The sequence below is a fragment of the Podarcis pityusensis genome (genome assembly GCF_964106645.2).
Source record: "Podarcis pityusensis genome assembly, chromosome: 10".
Taxonomy (NCBI): domain Eukaryota; kingdom Metazoa; phylum Chordata; class Lepidosauria; order Squamata; family Lacertidae; genus Podarcis; species Podarcis pityusensis.
In genome coordinates, this window is record NC_138035.1 from 41,741,607 (window position 1) to 41,769,368 (window position 27,762).

General features: G+C 41.9%; 1 protein-coding gene across 5 annotated transcripts in view; it reads right to left on the reverse strand.

The window, feature by feature from the left end:
* Positions 1-27,762, reverse strand: part of ACSS3 (acyl-CoA synthetase short chain family member 3) — a 68,111-nt gene that overhangs the window by 30,667 nt on the left and 9,682 nt on the right. For all 5 annotated transcript variants that reach the window (XM_080971480.1, XM_080971479.1, XM_080971478.1 and 2 more), the window contains exons 3-10: positions 23,162-23,350; positions 17,917-18,051; positions 17,456-17,596; positions 15,467-15,547; positions 14,781-14,876; positions 12,859-13,010; positions 9,962-10,065; positions 708-803 (exon numbers count right to left, since the gene is read on the reverse strand). In XM_080971480.1, coding sequence (XP_080827606.1) covers positions 708-803; positions 9,962-10,065; positions 12,859-13,010; positions 14,781-14,876; positions 15,467-15,547; positions 17,456-17,596; positions 17,917-18,051; positions 23,162-23,350 — 994 coding nt within the window. The remainder of the gene's footprint in view (positions 1-707; positions 804-9,961; positions 10,066-12,858; positions 13,011-14,780; positions 14,877-15,466; positions 15,548-17,455; positions 17,597-17,916; positions 18,052-23,161; positions 23,351-27,762) is intronic.

Here is a 27,762-nt window from a genome sequence, read left to right on the forward strand (position 1 = left end):
AAGGTAAGATTTGTGTTTGCAGAAGTGGCCTCAGGCTTCTGGATTCATCTCCTCCCTCAATTCAGCCCATAAGTGACTTCCTTGGGCTTCTGTGCCTGTAGAACTACTGACCCACATGTAGCGGCCCATATGGATTGGTTCATTCAAGGTGACTTCCAAGCAGAAAATGGAAGCAACACCCATCCATGCTACAGTCTGTTATGCCTGCTAGCAATGATGAATATAGGTTATTGCTGCATTAGGGAATTATTGGGACGTGGTGTAATTCCCAAACTGGACAGCAGCAGGTTGAGAACAGGGGGGGAAATGTTTTGATGAGGACTTGTCTGAAGTGTGTTCTGACAAATGGAGATGTTGCTACAGAACAAAAAAAATTTAAAGTGGCCAAGGAAGCCAGATCAATAATGGGTTTGGTCCTCAGCTGTTAAATACAGCAGCATTTCAGCTTTAAATGTCATCTTGGTATTGCACCCTGTGAGGAATCATGTGGTTCTTAGAGCTGGTAAGCTAATACTGTATCATAATGTTATACATGTTATTGTTATTGTTCCACCCATCTGACTGGGTTGCCCCTTCAGATGTCTTCTACAAATGTCTGGGTTGCCCCTTCCGATGTCTTATACAAATCAGATGGTTGTTTATTTCACTGACATTTGATGGGAGGGCGTTCTACAGGAATAATAATAATAATACTGTAATAACTTTACCATTGTATCCAGGCACCAGTTTTCCTGTCTGTCCTGAGGGAGGAGTTAGCGAGTTTCCTAAGCCAACACAAGAAGCTGTTATTGGAGATCCTGTTTCTGTAAAACAAGAAGCAGAACATATCATAAGATCGGTAGTTAATGACTTAATATTAATTGATCAACCAAGCATTTTTAAGACCCACATTATAAGAAAATGTCCTTATATGCAAGGTTAATGATAGTTGCCATTATTACAAACAAAATGAGCTCAAACAGAATATATCACATAGTTGATAGCTAGCCCCCATTTTTGCATTGAGCAGATACCAAAATCTATCTAATCAACAATGTGTGGTTGTGTAGAAATTGAGTTGCTTTTGTCCATTGAGCTTAGATGCATAGAAAACAGCATGTGTGATATATTACTATAAGCAGCCCTTAGATGGCAAGTCAACTTTAAGGATTCTCATAAAATTGGAGCTATTGCCCTAAAGGATCTCAAGGAGACTCATCTGGCCAGTCCTGTGAAATTACATCTCAAGCAGACATCAGTTCAGGAAAGCACATGAATCATGCTACCAATTTCACTTGGCTTCAAAAAGACAACTAAAGAGCAAGCAATGGATCACTGACATGCCCGTCTGCCTTGGTGGTAGTGCCAGAATTATTAATAGCTTAAGTGACTCCTGTTAAGATCAGTTTCTCAGGGCTCCTGCAACAAGGAGTTCTTGGTGGTGCAGGGCAGGGGAGAAAATATTATGCAAGGATTTAAATTAAACCTCTAAAGCTACGAGGGAATTGAAATTGCTACCTGAAGCAAAGTTTGAATGACAGTTTTTAAGTTTATGAAGTGCAAACTGAACACTGATAAGTATCTGTGACATTCTCATGACTAGTTACAGGTAGGTAGCCGTGTTGGTCGGCCATAGTCAAAACAAAATTTAAAAAATCCTTCCAGTAGCACCTTAGAGACCAACTAAGTTTGTTATTGGTATGAGCTTATACCAGTAACAAACTTAGTTGGTCTCTAAGGTGCTACTGGAAGGAATTTTTCAATTTTGTTTCGACTCTCATGACTAGTTTCCAAAGGTGTCAAATTGTCAATAAGCTGGGGTTTTGGAAATTGGTTACTTTGCCATTTGTATATTGATCTAAATGCTTATTTGTTTGGGGTTTTTGTCCTTTCCCAGATGTATATTCACAGCAGCTACTAGTCAGAATCGCCTGGCAACAATGCAGTGAAATTTAGGGGAGAGGTCTTTTCCTCCTCTTGGAAGGTAGTACCGTATTTTTCACCCCATAAGGCACACCGGCCCATAGGGCACACCTAGTTTTGGGGGGGGGGGAATAAAGAAAAAAAAATTATTTCCCCCCCAGGCACGGGGCTGGGGCGGGGGAAGCCCGAGCTTCCCCCGACCCCAGCCCCCAGAACAGGTTGCTATCCGCAAGCCTGTTATCCGCAAGCGACGTCGCACCAGTCTCCCCAAGCTTGCGGAGAGCTCCCCGAAGCCTGGGAGCCCGGCGGGAACTCCCACAGGCTCCCCAGGCTTGTGGATATCTGCACACCGACCCCTCTCGCTCTCCAGGCTTCAGCGAAAGCCTGCATTCACCCCATAGGACGCACACACATTTCCCCTTCATTTTTGGAGGGGGAAAAGTGCGTCCTATGGGGCAAAAAATACGGTAAGTTCCTCCATTGTCACATAGCATCATTCTGGAAAATTAAAGAAGTTCAGAATTTTCACCCAACTGTACCCATTTACTTGCAAACTTCCAGTTATTAGGCCATACCCACTGCCCATTCTTGAAGATGCCTCCGTGTTCATGCCTCATCACACCACAGGAAGAAGTAAAGAACCTTGAATATGAACCAAGGACAAATTGGAAATTCAAAAAACCAAATCCTTCCTTTAGGCAATCTACACTAGAGGCCAGTTCAGAAGGCAGCTGTGCTGCTTGAAAAGCTGCCCAAGGGGTCAGAATCTCAAACAAGAGAGATAAGAGCAGCAGAAGCTGCTAATGCCACAGCTTGAAGAGTCTTAAGTGGGAAAGGGCAGAAGACATAAGCCAGGGACAAGGCCTTAAAAAGGCACTTGAAAATGATCAAAGAAGGATGAATGAATGGCAAGGAGAAATGGAAAGGGGGAGAGAGAGAAGGCAGTAGTTAGAGGAGATGAAAAGGAAGTGAAACCCAGAGAGGAGGGGAATGGAACATAGACAAGAATAAAGAAACAGGAAGGTGGGAGGAAGGCAAAAGAAGGTGACATGGAGCTTCAATGAGAGAGTTAAGGAACAAGAAGAATGATGAAAACAGAAAACTGAAGCATACACTAAAGTTCTGTGATACAACCCATAAGCTTCCAAGAAATTAGTAGGAGCCAATGGAAAGCTCAGACACTTGTCTCAATGTGATCTGAGCAACAGAAGTTTCCAGTGGAACTCCTTTAAGCCTTTAGGCCAGGCATCCCCAAACTCTGCCCTCCAGCTGTTTTGCACTACAATACCCATCAACCCTGACCACTGGTCCTGTTAGCTAGGGATGATGGGAGTTGTAGTCCCAAAACAGCTGGAGGGCCAAGTTTGGGGATGCCTGATTTAGGCAAACATATGGCAGTCAAGCATACTTTTGTAATACATATATAGAAAGGTTACATTGAGTGACTAAATTTACCAATTCACATAGCTGAACCTTCTGGTTTATAAAGCAACTCCTAAAATTGCTGTAGTTCTACCCATCACAACTAACATGATGTTGATGGTTAGTCTCTGCCAGCCTTTGCTTTGGAGACAGTGGCAGCTCTTTTGCTTTAATCTCCTTGTTCCAGGTTAGGAAAGCTGTGCCCAACATTAATATAGTTTACATGTACATTAAGACAGTACATGTAAATAGGTCTCAGCAATCATCAGTTTCACTCCAATTTCAGGGAAGTAAAAAATAGCACCTTTTGACCTAATGGACATTGTTACTGCCTCAAGCTCCTCTAGTCTTAAAGCGACTTGTTTAATTACTTAGGGTAATTCCTTATAGATCCCTTATCCTAGATATATAGGTTCCTTATCCTAAGGTTACAAATCCATTGGCATAAATCTGTAGGTGCATCTCTTTCACGACCATGCTGTATGTTTATAACAACATGGAAGTAATGAGAACTTTGTAATGAGAAATCACTGTCATAATCAAAAGCACAGTCCATCCTGCCTCCTCAGAGCAGGATTAAAACACACACTAAATTCATTTCAAGATTTGTCATTAAAAAACAACCACCCTCAAGCTGTTAGCAGGCTCCCAGTGAATGTCAATAAAGCACTACTGTAATTTTAGTTAAGATGTTTGATAAATATCAACTTTGTCATTGAAGCAGAAAGCAGGTTTGGCTAACAGATGATTCAAGGATCATGTGTGGCCTGAAAAAGACACCATTATTCCATTCCGAGGGATTAGAATGGATGAAATCGTCCTTAATGAACTTATTAACAGCATGATGCTGAAAAACAGCAGCGGTCTCAATCAAATTATGCTACAACTTCACTGGTGGCATAGGAAAAGGTAAATTTCTCATTGCTCTCTCTCTCTCTCTCTCCCCCCCCCCCATTTTAAGAACAGAATAAGCCTGCTGGATTAGACCAAATGCCCATATAGTCCACTACCCTGTTCAGATAACGAACGGCCTGTCAGTTGCCTATGGGATGTCTGCAGCACAACATAAGCATAAGCACAACATAAGCATATTTTCCTATAGTGGAGGGACAATGCAGTCATAATGGCTAGTGGCCAATGTAGTTGTTTTGACCAAGTGTTTTGTTTTGTTTTGTTTAGGAGAAAGGAGCTAAGCATGTCTAGGAAATGGGTATTTTGTAGTGCCCACAGCAATTTCGACAGCCCCCTGCTCTAGCCTACTTGGTTTCTTGCTCCCTAAATCTACCTTGATAAAAGCCTGCCAAGTAAAGAACTATTAGTAACTTTGTTATCACTATTAAAAAAACACTTTGTGGACTCCAGTTAATTCTGTTACACATACAAGCTGTCAGAAATCAGAGAGCTAATGGCAAGACAATCACTACGACAACTGCAAAGCAATGATTCTGTCAGCAAAGGCAATAAATTATTATTGAAAGTCATATTTTTAAAGGCTATATACACAGGAAATCTCGCAGGATTCCTCACGAGCCAATAATCAAAAGATCCCAAATATTAATAAAGGTTAAATGTACCAAGAGAGACTAAATTAGTGTGCTGTCTATCAATTCACTAAAACAACATACTTCTCCAATGTCATTTTGTTTCATTTCCTTTCAAAAACAAATTCCATTCTCTAGATAGTAAGGATATCCAAACATAGCTACTCTATAACTGAATATTCTTCAGCTAGCTGTACAAAATGTTCTATTTTTAGTATTCAACATACCTGAGGGTACCAGTGCTATGGCTCTCTGATCCACTTCTATGGCACCCGTGAAAAATCAATAGGAGGCTAACTCATGCAAGAAATAATTCTACTCTCAGGGTACTGCACGGCAGATATGATTTTTATAGTAAGTACCATAAATTTAAGTGCTAATTTTAGTGGGCTCATAAGCTCCTGAAACTAGTTTTCCACGGATCAGTTAAAACAGCAGAGCATTTCAGCGGCAGACCTTTTTGTTTCTGTACAGTTCCTTGTGGATTTAGTCATTTTACAGGGGAATATACTTCCAACCTCGCATGAAGACTTTCTGTACCAATACAGAAATGCTTTGGGATGGGGTTGGTAACCACTGCAACACTGATGTATGCACAGGTGTTATTACTGGATATAGGAGGCACAGTGTGGGCAGGGTGGGCTGTCACCCCGGGCACAGTTTTTAGGGGGGCACATTCCTCACGACACCCTGCCAGCCCACAGGGTGGCACATACCCTGTTGCCTCCTTCTCATGCTGCCCTCAAGCGTGATTACAGCATATGCACAATTTTGTTGAACGTTAAAATGTTTTATACTGTTACCCACTATACAGATTGAGAAAAATGACCTCAACGAAATCCCGAAGGAAGAAAAACTATAGTTCCGATCCAGCTACTTTGCTTGAATCACTCTGATTAGTTGAAATAAGCAGGATTTAACTTGGGCTGGTTTTTCTGGGCCCCATTTCTGTCGCTCACTTTATGAAGCCTTAGAAAAGGCCTGCAGAACAAACTGACAAATCAAAAGATCACTACAAGAGCAGGCTAGTCACCATGCAGAAACATTCGTCCTTCTGAAGGATAACTCCCTACTGTACGAGTAAGGTTTTTCAAACATAGAGATGACCATCTGGTGTTGGGGAAAATGCAGTTTTATGCTGTAATATATGGAAGGCCGATTCTTCTGTCACATGTAGCATACATTACTGGCAGTTTATATGCACACCTACTGCACAAACCGTCTATCTGCTGTGCAGAAAACACTGCACACCATATATTCAGATCATCTCCAGTAAAAGACCCATGTGTATCTCCGCATACGGATAACATTATTTATAAAGAGGTCCTGATTGTGAATCATTTTCCAGCAGAGCGGCCATGTGGATGCTCCTTAGAGCCAAAAGGCCAGGTGTTTGCCTGGGAGTCAGGAAGTCTCGCTGAAGCAGGCTGGATGCAGTTGAAGCCCATGAAGCAAAAGCCAGAGGATGTTTCAGGAGCATTAAAGGTCTGAAGGCAGCATCCTTCTGCCTCACTGTGTAAAGCAATAGAACATCTGTCAACTGAACGACTGGATCTGTTCCCTATTGATTGGTCCTTTGCGGTATCCTTCCACATCAGCCAATCTGTGGAATCTGCTAATTAAGTTGAGCAAACCTTATAGGAAAAATGAGGAGTGGGGGGAGGCAACAGGGCATTTTTTCTCCATTCCCATCCCTACTTTCCGCCTTAAAACATGGAAGCCCTCCACAGACGATCAAGCCATATATTCATTTGCTTTTTAATCCAAAAAGTCTCAAACTGTAATTTTGTACATTTATATCCTGTTCTTCTTTCTGGGTCAACCAGGCTCCCTTCTTTCATAGCATGCATGACTCCAGCCCTGCCCCACAGAAGATGTAAGGAAGAGGCAAGCAGTCAGACAACTACTACATTGTAGGCAAGGAAAGGCATAAGAACTACAGCATTCTCCTCAGACTAAGGGAGAAAGAATCACCTTGGAAATCTCTCCCATTATTTACTTCCAGTATGTATCATGCATTGCATAATAAAGACACAATCTTTTTTTTCATGCACTTGATTACAATATGTGTTTCCCAGTTTTAATTCAATCAAAGTATCTTATTAGCTTTCTCTGTTGCAAATGTTTATAATGCTGCACAGTGGACATTAGATGCAAATTGATGTTACAAAAAGTAATTGCATATCTCATTTACAATTTAATCGTGTCCAGAAAACATTGTTTCTACTTTAGTCAGACTAATACCATAAAGATGAAAAAGACTGATTGGGCTGCTAACTATTTTAGTTGGGTAAAAATTATCTACAGCAGGGATTAGTGTTTTATAAACTGCTTCTTGCCCTCTCTGCAACAAAAGCTCCGCTGTGGCTGCCTTAAATCTTGCAAAGGATTATTCTTTCTATAAAAGAGATTCATGGAGCTTAACTCTCAGTTCCCTATTCTCAAATCATCAGTAAAACCATCTACTTTACCCTAATGAGGACTCCAGTCTCTGAACTAGAAAAAAAAGTGTTGCCAGGCAACACGAATGACATCAGCAGCCTGTAACATTTTCAGAGGAAATATATAAAACTAGAGGCTGTCACAGCTTCTCTCGCTTATGGAAATAAGATTTCAAAAGTGACCCCTCCAACCCAATTCTTCTAGTGGATCTTAAAATAACTTTTGAGATCAAAATCATGTCTGAATGTGATTTAGCTATTCCTTTCCCTACAATCAGAGTAATGACATAATGGCTAGGAAGAGGGGCAGAGGCAAGAGGAAGCGATTGAGCTTAAACAGTTGAGAGGAACTGAAGAGATTCCTGATACACGCTTAACTTACATGCAGCATCAGCGACAAGTGAGGTGGAATGGATACAATCCAATCTCACAATTATAATGAATAAGACTGGCAGAGTGCGGAGGGAAGATCTTCAGAGGGATGGGGAGGGCAGGCTAACGCTGAAACTCTACAACTGGCTTAGGTGGCACTAGGGATGGCGGAGAAATTTAATACAGTTTGTACTTAAAGGTAAACCTACTGATTTCACATTTTCCAAAAATAATTCCCAAACTGAAGCTCCACCGTCCATAAAAGCACAGCCACCCACTTTTCTGAATTTTGTACAGCAATTCTTCACTCGGGTAACGTTTACAAAAATGCATATACTAAGGTAAAGTGTTTGTGAATGCATATATTATTGAAAGCAACATACAAAAATGTGTATAGTTTCTGTGTTAGGCCTCATTCCTCTTTCCTTCTTAGTTTTAAGCTGCTAAATTAAATCATTGTTTTATATAAACCTATATGGATTTTTGTTGTTGTTGTTTATATTTATTTACTGATGATACTGCTTCATATATATTTGTTTCGCTTAATTGTTCACCTGATCTGTTGTGAACCAACTAGGGCACAACTTTGTGGGAAAGTGGCAGACAGACGAACAGATGCTGATGCTAGCTACCCTTGCTACAGAGTCTATGCAATACAGAAGAAAGAAAAGCACATGTCTGGTAGGAACACAGGTAGCTTTGTCATACCAAGTCATCCCTCTGGTCCATGACTGGTAGCAGCTCCCCAGTATTTTAGACTAGGGGTTTTTTGCAGGGCAAAATATGTCTGGAGATATTATTATAGCCCATCGTTCAGACAAGAGATAGTAGGGAATTGCAGCCAATATATATTATGCTAGCTGAACTGAAGGCAAAATTATCACAGACACTACTACTAAATCATTTTCTAACAATTTTTTCCTTTACAATTGTGGCTCTGCTTTCATCAAAAGTAATGGGGGGGGGGACCAATTCTTCTTTTCACTGAGTTTATGGGTCTAACGTTACACTGCTCCTGTGTGCAGACCACTTGGAGAAATGGATTCTTTTTATTTATTTATTTGCTTCCAGCCAATATATGATCATCATCATCAGAAGGAGAGGAGGGATCGGGACTAGAAGACAAAACTGAAAGTTGGAATTGTTTGGCGAGATCCTGGGAAGGCTCTTCTGCCTCAGCAGAGGAAAAGAGATCAAACTGCTGAATTTTGACAGGAGGAAAATGAACTGGGCCCAGCTGCTGCAGGCTGATTGGCACTGAGAAATCCAGAAAGGTGCATCAGCTGAAAAGCAACTCCTGCTGAGCAAAGGGCTGAAGCTGTTTTCTGTTGTGGTGACCCACTTTCAGAATTATCTCCCCAAGGAATCATTCCTAGCACCTACTTTTATGTCTTCTTGTCACTGAGTGAATATATTTTTATTTCCCCAACCTTTAATCATTTGAAGAGGCATTATCAGGAATGTTGACAGTTTTTCTTGTGCGTTCTTTTCCTTTGTGTATTGAAAGATGAGAGACAGAGGAATATACAGAGCCCAGTCAGCGCAGCAGTAACAGGACTTTGAACCAACAGCAGGTGGGAGAGAATTTAAAGCACCAGGAAGCAATGGGAATGTGAGGTCTGTCTACTGGGGTAACATATTTGCTAAACATTTTAGAATTATTAATCCCGATCCAGATTTCACCTGCAGGTAGACCAGTTTGGCAAGTGAATGGGAATACCCACCTTTCTACCACCTGGTTTCACCATGAAGTCAGGTGAAGTATCTTCATTTCCCTGTGTGGTTTTGATTTCAAATCAGGTGGGAAAAGAAAGTGGGATTTGCAGCATCAGCTAATTGGTGGCTGCTTCAAATCCTGCTTTCTTTGCCCGCAGGGGCAACAGAAGCAATACAGAAAGCCCTGCAAGCTAAGTTCTAATCAGTTGGTCGGTGCTTCCAGCAAGCCCCATTTGGGGCTGCATTCACTTTATTAATAAGTAGAATGATGCATGTCTTTTTTTTCCAGTAGAAGAATAGTCAGAAAATTCCCAGTTCCAAAATAAATCAAATAGCTCAGTTTTGTGAGAACAGAAACTAGAAAAATAGTAAAAGGGGCCCCAAATGAAATTAGGAAGAGAATAAGTTAAACCACAGCCATGGGAGTCCATGGCCAAATGAGGAATGAATCCCAGCTATTCCCAGCTGCAATGATAAATTCACAGAAGAGCAAGAAGCTCCACATATCAATGGGCTTGAAAACAAAAACTTTATTCAGAAAGGTGGCTGTAAATGCCCAGAACTCACCAGTTTGCCACCAGTGATCCAAAACCGGAACCTTGAAGATTTTCTTGCACCATTCTAACGTATCCACATCACAGCGTTCACCAGCTACAAAGAGTGTTCGGAACCTGTTTCAAATAAAGATTATTTCAGCATGTCTCCGCAATATAAAAAAGATAAGCACGCTAAGGTAAGTGTTGTGTGCGTGCTTTGAAGAATAAGCTATGGACTTTCCCTCTTGATGAAGCTGATTTAACAGACATCTGAAGGGAGCTCTGAGGTGACTAGCATGTGCTGCAGTTAGCAGAATTCTATATTCTATATGAATATAGAATATATGATTCTATATGAGAAGTTAGCAGAAATAGCTGCAACACTTCTTAGCTGAGAAAAATCCGTCGTAAAGTGGGTTCTCTTCCAGGGGCACGACTGAGACAGGGCATTTTTTCTGCTTGAAGTGAAACAGCAACTTAGCAACCTCTTCCCCAAGAGCACAGAACCAAGACTGGCCAAGTTAATTTGGTGACGGAAGCAGAAAATCCCCCAAACTCCTCTCTGTGAGAGTAAAAACAGTTTAAAAAAAAAATAAAAATGAATAACTAACCATTTGCTACCCTTTCAGGACACTCAATATCAGCTGCCTGAGTTGACTGCCCTACTCTTCCTAATGGTAGAGCCAGCCCTACCCAGGGATTCATTGCAGTACCAAATTCGTTGTAAAAGGAGGATCTCCCCAGTGAAGGCTCTCACTTCTCCCTGCTATGAGAGGGGTAGAGAAAGAAGCATACAATAGGGAGGTTTCCACAAACTCTTCATGGTAGAATCCTGGGAGCTAAGCAGTAAATAAATAGGACCATTGACAGATATATGGGCACCACAGTTCAAGAAGGACACTGACAAACTGGAACGTGTCCAGAGGAGGGCAACCAAAATGGTCAAAGGCCTGGAAACGATGCCTTATGAGGAACGGCTAAGGGAGCTGGGCATGTTTAGCCTGGAGAAGAGGAGGTTAAGGGGTGATATGATAGCCATGTTCAAATATATAAAAGGATGTCACATAGAGGAGGGAGAAAGGTTGTTTCCTGCTGCTCCAGAGAAGCGGACACGGAGCAATGGATCCAAACTACAAGAAAGAAGATTCCATCTAAACATTAGGAAGAACTTCCTGACAGTAAGAGCTGTTCGACAGTGGAATTTGCTGCCAAGGAGTGTGGTGGAGTCTCCTTCTTTGGAGGTCTTTAAGCAGAGGCTTGACAACCATATGTCAGGAGTGCTCTGATGGTGTTTCCTGCTTGGCAGGGGGTTGGACTCGATGGCCCTTGTGGTCTCTTCCAACTCTATGATTCTATGATTCTATATGAGAAATGACAATGGCATGCGTCTTACAAATGGCAAAAGACACTTGCAAATTATAAGGAGGGAGACACATAGGAAACCTGTCCATAAAATGGCAGAATAAAACAGAGAAGATGTTATGTCAGCAACTGAACAGCTACAGATGAATTATGCAGAGGAGCTCCCATAAATATTTATTTTTTGTTTGTAGAACAATGCATACTAGGTTTGATGTGATAAAAGGCATGTTCAAACCTATGCAAGCCCATCTCTTCTCTCCTTGCTACAGCATTTTGGCCTCTTCAGCACTTTATTTATAAGACAGGGCCACCTCATTGGCACTTTGGAAGCTACGCAAGATCCTACCTCCACTCTGGTAAACAGAGATGCTGAGGAATCATTACTATTTAAGCAGCAAACAGTACAGTCATAAATAACATAGCCAGAATTCCCAGTATATCTTCTTCAGATTGTAGTATCTGTAATAACTAAATTCCACAACAAACATTCATAACTAAAAACAGCTGGCCTGAGATGCCTTAAACCAGGTGGGGAAACTATGGCCCTCCAGATGTTACTGAACTAAAGATCCCATGATCCCTGACTGTTGACCATGCTGGCTGGGGCTGTTGACCATGCTGGCTGGGGCTGAGGGGAGTTGGGAGTCCAACATCTGGAGGGCTTACAACTCCCCACCCTTGCCATAAAGGGTAACAAAATTTCTGGTATGAGGGCTAGTAGTTTGGGGTAAGTGTAATATTGGTGAGTATCTAAATAATGTGTTAACAAGGATTTATTTAGCCGAGGTTTTGTGTATGTACATTCAACACACTTTCACTTTATTGTTTGGAAATTACAGCTGAATCATTTTCCCCCTCAGGCTTTAATTGTCTGAGGACTGCAGGGTTTCTCAGCTGAACATTTTTGAAAAAAACAGATGGTGAGTCATCATATGCAGCCCTATCCAGAGTGTGTTCATATGGGGGAGGGGAGAGAAAAGAGATTTCAGTGTAAAATAATGGGATATTTTAATTTTTAAGAACAAGCCTGAGATATATTCCATTCTGAACCCACCTCTGGGGCTGCCAAACTACCAGTTTTGATCATTTGTCACTGCAAAGGTTCATAAGGTCAAAACAGATTAGGCTCTGATGGCTGGTTACATCTTTCTCTTTGTTATAACAAATATTTTATGGTATTATTGTATTGGAAAGTCTTTATCTCCAAACTAGAATTGGAAGCCTACTTCATGTCATGATTTCCAATTCTGCTTTGTCAGCAAACCACGGCTTGTGCAAATCAAAGTTTGACCTATTAATACGTCACAACACATGATGGGTTGCTCAAACTAGTAATGGAGGAAAGGATGAAACTGGTGCATTCTGAGGGAGAAAGGAGGGAGAACCCAAGCTTGAAACACTGCAATGATGGTTTGACCATTTGTATGTACCTATGGCCATAGTATATATGCACACACAAAACCTATTTGTTATAGCATCTTTACAGCTGGCTGAACTCGAGATATACACTTGGGGCTTATTTCCGATAGTGAGTAAAAACAAGCTTCTGGCTTAATCTAAACTCACCTTGTCAGGCTGTGCTGTTTCCCCAAGTTAGCCTCAGGGTCCTGTTGACGGATTGCTCTAATTGCAGTCGGTGCAGTAAACAAGGCTACGACTCCATGCTCTGCGAGCACACGGAAAAAAGCTCCAGCGTCTGGAGTTCCCACCGGCTTCCCCTACAAAGAGATTTGGGAGGTGTTTTTAAAGTTGTCGTTGGGTAAAAGTGTTCCATGAGTCTTCTGCGATTTGAGTCCTGAATGTAACAGTAGTTATCAACTTGTCAGCAGTGTATTCAAGCAACTGGTAAATTGCCTTTGTACAACTAGATGGAAAGCATCCATTTGCTGCTCCATTAAGGGCTCAGTTCCATCTTATGGTGCGCTCAGAAATGCACTACGTTCAGATACAAAATGTGTCTAAGATTTCAATTTCTTGGCTGTGTCAGCACCAATGTTTTCTTATTTATTCACTTACATTTCTGTTCTCCAAGACACTTAAGGGGGTGTATATAGCTGCAACACCATCAACACCACTTTATCCTCACAAGGAGTTGTCTCTGAATTGTTCTGGTATGTAAGAAGTAAAACTAATCCTCCCTTGGCTATCTATACACAGTTCTTCGAAAACAAAGGAAAGCAACAAGGAATTAATATGGGATTAAACAGCCTGACCCACCGGGTTTTTCTGTCTTACAGGAGCAGATCCTTAACAAGCTGTGACTTCCTGCATCTCTGAACTCTGCTAGGAGACTAACAAACATAATTAGCTAGATGCAACATTCAATTTGCGGTCTGAACATACAGGAAAGCACCTGCTCAAACCACTGGCAGGACTTTGTAGAAAGCTCTGAAAGAGGGGTTGATTCCCCATCCCTCATCCATACACAGTAAAACAGCACATATGGGATGAAGAGCTTCCACACCAAATTTCTTCCAGATATCTAGAAATAAAGAAGCTATTTTGCCTCGATAAGTCTCCTGTTGTAAGGATGGAAGGAAGGATGTGAAACTGGACAGAATGCGCACTTGAGAGAACAACTGTTGCAGGCAAGCAGCTTCCGGTTCACTACACTCCTGCATATTGGAGCTTAATGTACTCAATCACTGGGCTGTGGGAGGAAAAAGACAACCAGGGAAAAAGATCACTGAACACCCATCCCAAAGCTTGCATCAAGCCTGGCTTAAAGATCAAGAACACAGTACTTCACAAATATGGATGTGAAGTCTGATGTAGCCTCCTTAGATGAAGCCAGGAATGTATGTTCAAAAACAAGCCAATGCACCGACAGTAGACATTTCCTGCACATTGTATGCATGGGTTTTTAAAAGCAAATAGCAGGAATGAATGCCCCAGCTGAGACTGCAACCCCATAGTGGAGATGGGTGGTGGTGGTGGTTTTAACTCTTTGCCACCTGGTGCGGTCAAAATCCTGATAGCCCACATGCGCCCACTATTGGAAAAAGCTCCTATTCGTGCCAAAGAGTTTAAGCCTCCTACCACTCAAGACTTGATTCCAGGTTGGCTCTCAGTATGTACAGTTTAAACAAACCTCGGTTTCCCAGATTTGAATGCAATGGGAAACTATGGTTTTAGTTATAACCAGAAGCAAAAATTTCCATTCTCCTCCTCTAGCACACAGAAGAGGAAAGGTCCTCAGGCTCACTGACTGACATAGTGGGAGGCTATGGCTTTCCACTGCTTCCTGATCCAGGACAGCAGGTGACTTTCCAAGTTCTGCCTCCTTTGGGTGGGCAGAGCTTCCGTGGCTACTTAAGAACCAGCTCAGTCCACACACGAGGCTGCAGAAGAACAGTCATGTCAAACCCATGCTAAACTTACATAACAGTAAAACATGCATTGGTGTTCTGTTTTTCCCCCAGAATTCTCCGAGAGCTTATTTAGCGTATAAAAGTAATTAAATAACAGACATTAGAAAAAACAGTTACCTCGTATAAAACCGTTGTATTCCCGTGCAAGAGAGGTCCGTAACAGATATAAGAATGGCCAACCACCCAGCCTAAATCAGATGCTGCCCACCAAACCTAAAAGAAAGAAAGATTTTATTTTTGAAGTATAAGCAGTTCTTCATAAGCATGAACTAGGTGAGGCTGTCCCTGAGGTTGTTCCAGAAGCAGCAGCAAGTGCAAAATGCTGCAGCTTGACTGCTAATTGCATTGGAATATTGCTACCATATGACACCGTCCTGGAAAGACTCACACTGCCTATCAATTAGCTACCAGGTGACATGGGAGGTGCTGGCACTGGTGTTCAAAGCCCTATACAGCCTGGAACTAGGAGAGCTAAAATATTGTCTCACACTTTATATACCCAGCTGGTCACTGCACTACAGGGAAGGCCTTCTACAGAAACCATATAGGATTCTGGCCTTTAGTGTGGTGGCACCTACCCTTCTGTTACACACCAGACATGATCTCTGTTATCTTTTTGGCACCTACTAAATGCCTTCCTGTCCCAAAAAGCCTTTTAAGTGGAGATTTTAAATTCCAGTTTGAATCTCTGCAGTGCGCTTGAAATAGTTTTTAAATATGCTTTTTTAAAAAATTGTTAAATCACTTTGGGATATTTCACAGGAAACAATTTATAAAATGAAAAATAAATCAATAGAAGTTACCTCTTTAGATTTAAGGCCGTATATTGCTGACATGGTCCAGTTTAACATAACGGCATAGCCACCTGTTGGTCGAACAACACCCTAAGTGAGAAGCAATGTGAAATTAAGATAGTTTGTAAATAAATTATGCCCTGAAACTTCATCCCATAAGGAAAATTACTGTTTCCATAATTTAACATTCTGAAGCAATTAGCAACTCTCTCCTTAGCTCCTAGGAGCCCTTCAGAATAGCAGAAATAGCCTTTACTTTTAGATTTTATCTCTGCAACGAGGAGGTGTGGAATGCTGTTCTTTTAAAAAAGAGCGACTGCTCTTTGTAATTTGGTTTATATCCTATATATTGTGCTGAAACCAGATAGATGCACTGCAGTAACCTAAGGCTCCTGACCCTAACACACTTATAAAGAACATTACAAGATTTATGCTGAACCTCGGGTAACTGAATAAAAACTTGTCGTTTTCAGTCCAAATACTACAGAGAACATACACGCCCAGATACTGATGTTTTCAGAAGAGTTCTGCTTGAATCCTTCCAGATCTCACAGTCCACATGTGAGAACAGCAGAGGCTGGAAAATCCACGCATCTGGCTTGTCATGGTCCCCACTTGGGATTTCTTAGAGAGAGGAAAATTCACTACTTGCCTTTCCTTAGAACACTGTCCCTAGTTTTCCTGGTTTAGTGTTACAGTACTTAACAGGATATGGCTTTGGATACTACAGGGAGCATGATTAGCCAGATACATAGCAGAATGTCTTGCACATCTAAGTTGGCACTGCTTCATTCATGGGATACGGACACATTTATTTTCTCAGTAGGCTAAGGTCTTCCCTCAGAAGTAGGCACAGAGGAAAGAGACCTTTTTGGCTATGGCATCTCACTCGTAGTCCTCTTCCCAGCAAGGTTTTCCTGGCACATGCTCAGGTTTTTCTCTTTTTTCTTTTCAAAGGTGCCAGGCAAAAGCACCCCCCTACTCCCCAAGCTTTTAGTCTCTGATGTATTTTTTCCATCCGCTGTGTTTACTTTCAGAAATGCCTTCCACTGTTTATGGTGTCCCTATTAGTTACTGTAAACCTTAGTTGGGAATTTTGAATCAAAGGGCAGTATAGAAATGGCTTAAATTAAATAAATAAAACTATCTGCCCCCCCCCCCGATCCCTGCATGAGATGGTGAGAAGCCTCGCCATCCACTTGTGCAAGTCATTTGCAAATACAGCTGCTGATGCTTCTTGTTAACTAAGGCTTAAGGTGGGGGACTCTCCTCGGCCTGAGCGCCACATCTGGGGAGAATCCCAAGGGCCAGACAGGAGGGCCAGGAGGGCCGCACTAGGCTCCTGGGCCTGACGTTCCTCACACCTAATCTCAGGCCATTCTCCATCTCTCCTCATAGACCATTTGCTAGCAATCCCTTTCCTCATCTAGTCTATTCAAGTTAGCTATATGTTGCTGTAAACTTTCCTCTTGCTTCTTGTTTATGTGTGAGACTCTATCTTTTGATGTTGCTTCTTCCCACATGTTATTCCATATATTTCATGTGGTTTATTTCATCTGCTTCATCGATTTCATCCAAATGCCATCACAACACAGGAGCTTAGTTCTTTGATCTTATCCTGATCCAGCACAACACAGGACCAAAAAAAAAAAAAAAGGCTGTGTGGTGTCATCTGGGGAGAATCAAGAGAATCTGAAGATCAGAGACACAGTGGAGCTACCTAGGATCTTCAAGGTGAACTGCTGCAAGGTGCAGCAGCAGGCTGGGAATACTTTGGTTGGGAAGAAAAATCCAAGTGGCTCAAATATTCACTGACAACACCGCTTCAGACATTAAAAGTGATGTTGGAGTAATGAAATACGATTAAAGTCAGCTCCAACAACACTAATCTTTTATGAGTGCTAAGCTCTGGGAAAACATTTTCAGCCTTCTAATTAAATTCTCCCTCATGTGGAATAGAGCATAATTTGGTCACAGATACTGAAAGGCAGGGCCTACCTTGGGGGTGCCAGTTGTTCCTGATGTATACAGAATATAAAGCGGATGGTCCGAAAGGACAGGGACACAGTCACATGGCTTTGCTTTCACCATTTCTTCATGCCAGTCCAGGTCACGCCCTGGTTTAAGAGCAACATCTCCCTGCGTGTCAAGAGACAGAGCACTGCAACCATTTAAACTGGATTTAACAACAACAAGAAAGGCTCAGAAATAATTAGCTGTTCCTTGTGGAGCACCAAATATATGCCTGAATTCTCTACGACATGACTTTTAGCAGCTGTACTGAAACTTACAAAATTATAAGCTTTAAACAAGTAAAGCAATAGAAGTTTTGCCACAGAGAAAAATAAATGTTACTTAAGTATCGTAAAAATGAAATGTTCCAATTAAATATTCAGGGAAATTATGAAGTCAGAGAGGGAAGGGAATAGTCCAAGAAAATGTGTCAAAATATTTGCTACCATGTTAGGGCGGCTATAAACCAGAACTTTGTCAGGTTGGTGCTCTATCATCTCCAACGCTTTCACTAAAAGTGGTATGTATTCGACTTTTCTTCCAGGTTCTATTCCAAAAGTTGCTGTTACAACCAGTTTGGGCTGAAAGAAGAGAGAAAGCTTTATCAGTTAAAATATTATTTTTGAAACGGGCAATATCATCACGGGTCTTTGGGTTGTTTCACAAGTTACCGTACTTTGAGATTAGGCTAGGGAATGAGGAGTCCCACCTCCAATTCCTGTAAATAACCATATTCCAGTCAGATCCCTAAGCTGTTACTAAGAACTGGGATCCAATACAAACAACACCTCCTGTAAAGGTAAAGGGACCCCTGACAGTTAAGTCCAGTCACGAACAACACTGGGGTTGCGGCGCTCATCCAGATGTTTTTGGCCTGCAACTCCCATGATCCCTAGCTAGCAGGACCAGTGGTCAGGGATGATGGTAACTGTAGTCCCAAAACATCTGGAGGGTCGAGGTTGAGGAAGCCTGCTTTACAGGCCAAGGGAGCCGGCGTTTGTCTGCACCGCAGACAGTTTTTCTGGATCATGTGGCCAGCATGGCCGCTTCTAGTGCAATGGAACACTGAAACCAGAGCAGTGCAGGGAAACACCATTTACCTTCCCGCCAGAGCAGTACCTATTAATCTACTTGCACTTTTGGGGTGCTTTAGAACTGCTAGGTTGGCAGGAACAGGGACTGAGCAACAGGAGCTCAACCCATTGTGGGGATTTGAACCGGCAACCTTCTGATCGGCAAGTCCAAGGCTCAGTGGTTTAGACCACAGCGCCACCCACGTCCCTCCCTTACCCAGTCCTAAAACCACAAGCTCACCACTAATACACAGATACACCACACTTCACACTGCTTCTTCTATCTATCAAATGTTAAAACCTGATATACCATTTATGTGTAGACATTTCTTTCTTGTTAAGAGAATAAATTATTTTACATGGACACCGGGTGACTTTTAAAATGAAAGTTCAGCACGCATTTCCTTGAAAACATTTCCTTGAACTGGGAAGGAGGAGGGAAGCTTTAAAATGTATTTGTTTTATAGCCTATGTAAATACATATAAAAGAAAATATATTTGTTTTATAACCTCTGCCCCACGTAAATATAAGTTTCTGAAGTGTTCGTGCTATGAAAGATATACAAATAACCTGTGATGACTAAAGAGGCTGCTGAGAAAGAGAAAGAGAAATAGCTGGGAGAAGTTTTGTACTTTCTCTTTTTCTCTCTTTTTAACCACTCATGAAACATTAGAAAGAAGGGTCAAGACTGAACCTCACCACCTAGTGGATTTCCTTGAAATAGCAGGTTTGGAACAGGATGAGGTGAGCTGCCATCTTGGTTCCTCTGTGTCTTCAATCCATTCCCCCCAAGTGGCCAGCTGTCGGCTGCACTTGTGGGGAAAGAGTGCTTGACCTACTTTCTGGAGAAGGGGCAAGTGAGCAAATTCCCATTAGAAACAGAAGGGCATGATGACAAGTGAGGAACAGTTTGCTTGACCACTGTGTGCCTGACACTTTCTTTTACTGGCAGCAAGCAGAGACTGCACGTCTTTGAAGACTGGAGAATGTGTCATTTTGTCAAATTAGAACACATTCCAAGCCCTCACACATATTTTTTTCCACAGAAATACAATGAGAAACTGTCTGCCTATTTATTCCAAAACTTTTCCAATTTGAAAATAAAGAATTATCATGTATTTCCTGTTTATAGAAAAAGGTAATCAACATTATTGGTGGAGTGGTTCCAAGTACTTGCATTTTATTGCCAAAATTTCATTATCCCCATCAACTGGAAAATTTCAAGGATTCTTTTAAACACTATACCATTTTTTATTTAAAAAAAAAAAACTATTAAAGGGAGGCATTTCTTAACCATAGTCACATAAAACTAAAGACACATGACAGCCTGTTCAGTGTATTGCAACAGATAAAAGAAAAACCTACACTTCAATTCCACATCTTTAATCACTGTTCGCCTTTTAGACTTCCAATAACCTGACAAGACTAACAATGATCTAGGGTGGGCTTTTGTGATATTCCCATAGCTATTTAAAATTCAAGATAAACCACTGGAAAACTGATATGATGCGTGTGCTACTCTGGAGCAGAATGGGAAAATAATTATTTTTATTAGCAAGAGTGAATGTGTACTCACCTCTTTAAAACGAGCACCGTGACTAAAGAATTTGAACAAATAATTATGAACAAGGAAAGAAAGAGGCAGCAGAAATAGTGTAAATTAAGTCCTGTAACTGACGCTGAGGAGATTTATTCTCCTGCAATGCCTGAAAGGAGGTTCGTTTCCCTTCATTCCTCTACTTACACTGGTATCACTTGCAAACACCATATCAGTAAGAGCAAAGGAAGAATTAGCCAGAGCAAAGTCAGCCATAAGCTGGCAAGCGTTGACTGAAAAGCAGTCACTTGTAACGGAGCTCTTTCTTGTTAATATTGCAATAGCTGAACCACACTGTGAAAGGTAGACAGTATGGGGAAACATCCATTATGGCACCTGAAGATGTTCTAATGCAGCCGTGACCATCAGATGTTTTGGACTACGACTCCTACCGTCCCTGGCCATTGGCCAATCTGGTTGGGGCTGATGGGAGTTTTAGTCAACAACATCTGAAAGGCACCATGTTGGCTACCCCTGCTCTAGAGTGGAGCCACATCTAGCATGTTTGACGACTTTCTGAATGTATTAGGTACAGGGATGCCAACAGGATTTCCTGGGCCCAGTACACTATAGGTAGACCGGGGGCCCTGTCCCATTCCCCATCCTGTAAGGTAAAGGTAAAGGGCCCCTGGATGGTTAAGTCCAGTCAAAGGTGACTATGGGGTTGAGGCACTCATCTTGCTTTTGGGCCGAGGGAGCGGACGTTTGTCCACAGACAGCTCTCCAGGTCATGTGGCCAGCATGACTAAACCGCTTCTGGCACAATGGAACACTGTGACGGAAACCAGAGCGCATGGAAATGCCATTTACCTTCCCGCCTAGTAATCTACTTGCACTGATGTGCTTTTGAACTGCTAGGTTGGCAGGAGCTGGGACAGAGCAATGGGAGCTCACTCCGTCGTGGGGATTCGAACCACCAACCTTCTGGTTGGCGAGCCCAAGAGGCTCAGTGGTTTAGACCACAGCACCACCCATGTCCTTCCCCCATCCCCTATCCCCACCCATCTATTGATGACTGCTCCCTATGTACATATACAGTGGTACCTTGAGTTACAAATGCCTCAGGTTACAAATGCTTCAGGTTACAAACTCTGCTAACCTGGAAGAGTTACCTCGCGTTGAGAACTTTGTCCCAGGATGAGAACGGAAATTGTGGCTTGCGGCACAGCGGCAGCAAGAGGCCCCATTAGCAAAAGCACGTCTCTAGTTAAGAACAGTTTCAGGTTAAGAACGGACCTCTGGAACAAATTAAGTTCGTAACTAGAGGTACCACTGTATTAACTTAACCTATCCTATCTCCCAGAGCTGTTGCACATATAAAAGGGGGACAGGGTAAACATATACAACCTTGAGCTCCTGAGTGAAAAAGCAAGTATATGCCACACTCTGCATAGTTGCACTATGGAACACATCCCCACAGGCTATAGTGCAATGGCCACCAGCTTGGGTGGCTTTAGAAGAAGGTGAGACAAGTTCATGGATGAGGCCATCAGTGGCAGCTAGACACTCCGACTATTGTCTGCCTGCACAGCTGCTTCTGAATAGCAGTTGCTGGAAACCTTAGGAGGCGAGACAGCTATTGCTTTCAGGTCCTGGGGCCTAATCCAGGAAGGCCCTTCTTTTGGATTACCATTCACAGATCATGTAAATAAAGCCAAAAAAGCAGCTTCCCTCAATGTTTCAGTGTCCTGATGTTTACAGCAAAATACCTAAACAAACAAACAAAATGTCGATCCTAATACTATGCAAAAAAAAAAACCCCAAACCCTCAAATGATGTGCAGTTTCACAGCTTTAGTGTCTGAACGACCAACTCTCACCCTAGCCTACCTCACAGGGCTGGTGTGAAGATAAAAGCGGGCAGTGAAAGACAAAGTACACAGCCATGAGCTCCTGGGAGTAAAACTGCGAGACAAATATACAACAAGCAAGAAGTATATGCAATTTCACAATTTGCAGCCCATTTTGCCCACCTTGATAAACAAAAAAAGTATCCTGGTGTTGAAGTACAGTCTTACAGAAATGTTAACATGCTACAGCTGTAAGGTGTTTGCTGATTCACCTTGTATTTTATATTTTTGTTTATGGTTAACGGTGTATTAATAAATAATAGCCCCGTGATGACAAGCAGACCAGCAATGGGGACGTGGAAACTTGGGGGGGGGGGGGGATTGCAAGAGCACCATTTTTCCAAGTAGGAAGGAAGCCTTGTTTATTTCAAGGAAATTACTTCTAAGTAAAACATACCAAATCCAGCCAATTGTGTTTTACTCTATAAAGGCACCACACTTGGGAAGTGAATGAAATAATTTGGACGCAGCAGAAACTGCTAAACAAACATACCCCAGTTATCTTCCTCCGTCCAGCATCAGGCTAGCAGCAAGGAGCCTCTCCTGATTTTTCTGCTGCTCTGGGAGGGCTCTCCCAAGTCCCAGGTGAAGCTGCTCAGCATTTCTTGCTCTGATCACTTAGCAACAGAGATTAAGTGTCCTTACTAATGGTGCTGCCTGCTGAGTGCTGAAGCATTAGAGCTGCCCTCATGTTTTGTGTTCCAAGTTTCTTCAGAAATATCCAATTGACTTTCTTTCTTTCTTTAATGAAAACTAAGAGGCTGGGGTCCCTGCTGACCTAGGGTCCTAAATCCTGCCACTTCTACCCACCTGTCAGCAGTCCTGATTAGAAATGTCAGCTCCTTAGGAAAAGGTCAGTTCTGAGGCTGAAAACACTGTCATTAGAGCAATTCATATCCTCCTTAAAAGCAAATAAGTCTATAAAAGCTACCAAGCCTCAAAAAATCTCTGAGTGGCCTGACTGCAAAAAATGAAAATAAAAATCACAGTATCATCATCATGAAATGAAATTAAAAATAGTATTTTCATTTACAAGGCTTTCCTTCCACGGTTGACTAGTGAGTAGCACAGCAGTGGGGCAGATGATGTGCAAGGTTACTTGCCAGCTTTCATTTATTACAAGACCCATTTCACTTCGCCTTTCCCATACTTGAGCAAAATTAATTGTTACCTTGGCATGATCAATGCGACTTGAAAGCTCTTTTGAAGCAAATCCGCCGAAAATGAGACTATGTATAGCTCCTATTCTTGCACACGCCAGCATTGTGTACATCGTCTGTGGAATCATTGGCATATAGATGACAACACGGTCTCCCTTCTTCACACCGTGGCTCCTCATGACACCAGCTAGCTTGGAAACCTGAGCAGGCAACAGTTTAAAGTTATATGGAGGTTACTCACATAGTACTAGCACCAGATTCCAGGGGGGCTTCAACACAATGGCGCCGATGGACCCCCATCCCCTATGTGCTTTATACCCCTTAATGTAGCTACACTTTGTTCTTCTTCTGCCATTGCTGTCACAGCAACACCACCACTTACCAACCTGCAAACTGCACCAGTGAGTGATGTTTTAGCAGCAGGTTGCCAACAAAGGTCCATATAGTTAAAGCTATGGTTTTCCCAGTAGTGATGTATGGAAGTGAGAGTTGGATCATAAAGAAAGCTGATCGCCGAAGAATTGATGCTTTTGAATTATGGTGCTGGAGGAGACTCTTGAGAGTCCCATGGACTGCAAGAAGATCAAACCTATCTATTCTTAAGGAAATCAGCCCTGAGTGCTCACTGGAAGGACAGATCGTGAAGCTGAGGCTCCAATACTTTGGCCACCTCATGAGAAGAGAGGACTCCCTGGAAAAGACCCTGATGCTGGGAAAGATGGAGGGCACAAGGAGAAGGGGACGACAGAGAACAAGATGGTTGGACAGTGTTCTCGAAGCTACCAGCATGAATTTGACCAAACTGCGGGAGGCAGTGGAAGACAGGAGTGCCTGGCGTGCTCTGGTCCATGGGGTCACAAAGAGTCGGACATGACTAAACGACTAAACAACAACAACAGGCAGCGGTGACACTTTGGAATGAAAGACAACCTCTACTCCAAACCACAGGTGCTGGCTGCCATTTAATTTCCCCAAGATGTAATGCCTCTGGGCCCACAGATCTATGCATTCTATAGATTTGCATTCTGGGTGAATTAAAATGGCAGGTGACCACCACCAATGGAAGCTTGCTTGGTTCCTATTCTAAAGTGGCACCACTGCCCACCCACTGTTAAACTGGCTGCCCAAGCCTTTGGTGAGGAGAATGAGGGGACTCCTCAGCCATGGGGGCCCTTGGCCAGTGCCTAACTGCTGGCACAAGGCCTGTATTCACATGATGTGTTCTATGAGAGTGAGAGTATAAGAGCACGAGACTCTTAATCTCAGGGTCATGGGCTGGTATCCCACATTGGGGAAAATATTCCTCCATTTCAGGGACTTCGACTAGATGTTCCACATGGTCCCTTCCAACTCTATGATTCTGTGACCGTTCTTTTATTAAAACGACCAAAATGTGGCTATCCCCCAAAAACAATTTATGGAAAAACATTCAAGATCAATAACGTTTAACTCTTAAGAGAAGAAAATGCTGCATAAATCTACCACAAGCAATTAGTAAAGCATGCTAATTCAGTGTATACCACTTGAAACAACACGATCAAAAACTGAGGCAAGGTATGGAGGGAAACGAAGATTTGAATCAGTTAACTTGGGATAAACAAGAAATTAAAAGTTGGTATTCCTTTATTCCGTAAATACAAACCACAACCAAAAGTAAGCTCTAATCAAAATGCTATTAGTAAAAGATGCTTTAGAAACACACGAATAAATTTCACTCATGAGCTACTCCATTTTATTAGAAATGTGTGTGGTATAACATGTAATTATCATGTTTGGCAAGTTGCACTTTTTAGCAAGTAAGATAAAGCTATATTAAGTAAACCCAGATAGGCATGTGCCCCGAGTACAAAGTCTGCCTCTTATAATATTTATGAGACTATATCAAATCCTGCCACATGAGCTCCTCATTTCAAACTAGTTACTTGGCTCCATGTTTCCCACCCCCAATTTCATACTAGTTCTAGCCAAATAAATCTAATAGGACAATAAGTGCACCCTTTGTGAAATCAATCCATTCGAGTGTCATGCTAAATCATAGTTTAGCGTGATAAGAATGAGCCACACCAAGAGGGATACAGGAAAAGGCTGTGGCTCAGTTGCAAAGCAGCTGCTTTGCATGCAGAAAGTCCTGGGTTAGGGAGGGTCTGACTGTGTAAAGCAGCTTCTCCTCCTCCTAAATATCAAGGTGCAGGAAATTAAATTTCAATTAACGATATACATGTGGCAGGTATCAATGCAGCCAGTAGGATCACAGTTAATGCGAACGGTGGTTCATAAACCATTTGGTGGAAGCTAAGCAAGCCAAAGTAAGTTGTAACAGGCATATGCAAAGAATTGCCCTCAAAGGAAGTAAATTAATTGTGATTATAACCTCCCATCTAGTTGGAAGATTCAAAAAGCAGATGTTGTTCAGCTAAAGCAGGAAAGCTTTACAGATCAGGATGCTGAAAGAGAGAGGCAGGGTGCTAATGGAGTTCTGGAAAATGCAAGGGGTAGCACTTTTGCTGTGAAAATCTAGGAGCTAGTCTGCAACAACCATTTCTGACTCCAGCCTAATTATGCGTTTTCTTGCTTCCTGTGCAGCTTTTTTCCAACTGAGTTGTGATCTGTAAGAAATGCACTCCGGCAAAAAAATAAATGTGTTGTTGTTGTTTTTAAGACTATAGTGCTTCTTATACAGAATATGATTGCTGTCATTATAGGAGAGGGCCTGTGAGTAAAGGAGATGCAAGAAATTTTGGATGGACAGCAGCCCAATTGGAAGTTGACATACTGTATATGTATATCAGTTTTGAAAAGAGCACATGTGGTAACATGGCTATATTTGCAGCTTTCCTGCTTTTTTTGTACTGCTCATTGTGCACTGACCCATTATTTTAGCTCCAGTTTGCGTCTCAAAACACTGAGCAGAAGAGTCTCAATAACCAGGGGTGGGAAGTGGTTTCGGGGTGAAAGGCCTGAAGCCCAATCCATAGCTCTGCAGCTTTTGACACTGACATATCAGAAACACTACGTAGAAGAAATGATAGCATTTCTGAAATACTGATTCTGTCAGGCACATGTTTCCTCGGGTAAAGCAAACTGGTGATCCAGTGGTGCCTTGTGCTTATGTTACAAGCCATCAGAACAGGCCCATTCAATTACGGGAGGTGGCAATTTTGCACACGTTCAGGAAGAGGGTGGAACAGAATGGGGGGGCTAACAAGATGGGGCGGGTTTAAGTGCACTCCGCTGACACGCATGGTGAGTCCAGTTTGATTAAATTGTATAATTTGACATTGGAATAATTGGAATTAATAATTGTATTAATTGGTTAAAAATTGTATTGTTATAATGAGGCTGCTGTTGGAATGATATTGGAAAATCAATAAAAATGTATTTTGAAGAAAAAAGAAAGTGTGGTTTGTATAGGTTGAAAATGTGTATTTTATTTATGTTGAAAAGGAGATCAGGAAAAAGAGAAAGGAAATAAAAGGATTTCCTCCCCCAGAAAGGTTTGTTGTTTAAAAAGGGTATTTTAAAACACACTTTTGTCGAGTAATGCTATTTAACATGATCTCTTGCTCTCTTTTTGTAACAGTTCAGGTAATTTTCAACACACAAAAGAGTTGACGCAATGCCATGCTTTGACAACTAACCTTTAAATCCTTTCTTGGCTGCCAATCCCTAAGGATCATGTAATTACAAAGGAAAAGGCTTCCTCATGCCACCTTACTAACTTAGGAAGTGCTGCAGTCAATTTGCAGCTGTAAAACATCTCTTTCCACAAAACCTAAATTAGAAAAAAAACACATAAACATTCTATGCAGCTCAGAATGCTGTGGACAGCTGAAGTAAACAAGATGGCTGTTGTTTTAAATGAATAATACCAGCACAATTTCAGAGCTGAGCATAACCTGAAATGAAATTGTATAGACTGACTAGCATATTTTATAAATAATCCATCCCTTTACATTATGCTGGTCAAAGATTTATCATAACCAACGAAGACAGAAGACCAAAACAAGCCGTCTAACTGTAATTTACTGGCTGATTTAAGATTTCTTCATCTCACTTTCCATTAGCAAAGTGGCACCTGAGACAGTACCGAACATCTTCATCTTCATCGTGACAGAGCAATGCTATTGTGGTGGTGGTGGTGGGAGATTTTGTTACAAAGCTGCTGCCTCTCCGTAAACCTTGCTGGATCACTGTGGCCAGGGCAAGAGGTGAGGGTGTTTTTTTCTTGTACCTTTACTTTTTTATGGGGGGAAAAGTGTCATTGGGAGGGAACTGAGGACAGTGGTACCTTGGTTCTCAAACTTAATCCATTCCGGAAGTCCGTTCCAAAACCAAAGTGTTCCAAAACCAAGGCGCACTTTCCCATAGAAAGTAATGCAAAATGGATTAATCCGTTCCAGACTTTTAAAAACAACCCCTAAAACAACAATTTAACATGAATTTTACCATCTAACAATACCATTGATCCATAAAATGAAAGCAATAAACAATGTACTGCCGTCACACAATCAATCAATCAGTAGCTGAACTGGGTTCCACACAGTCACAAAAACAAAACAAAAAAGAGGCACAAAAATGCAAAATAAATAGCAAAAACAGACAGATCTCAGAG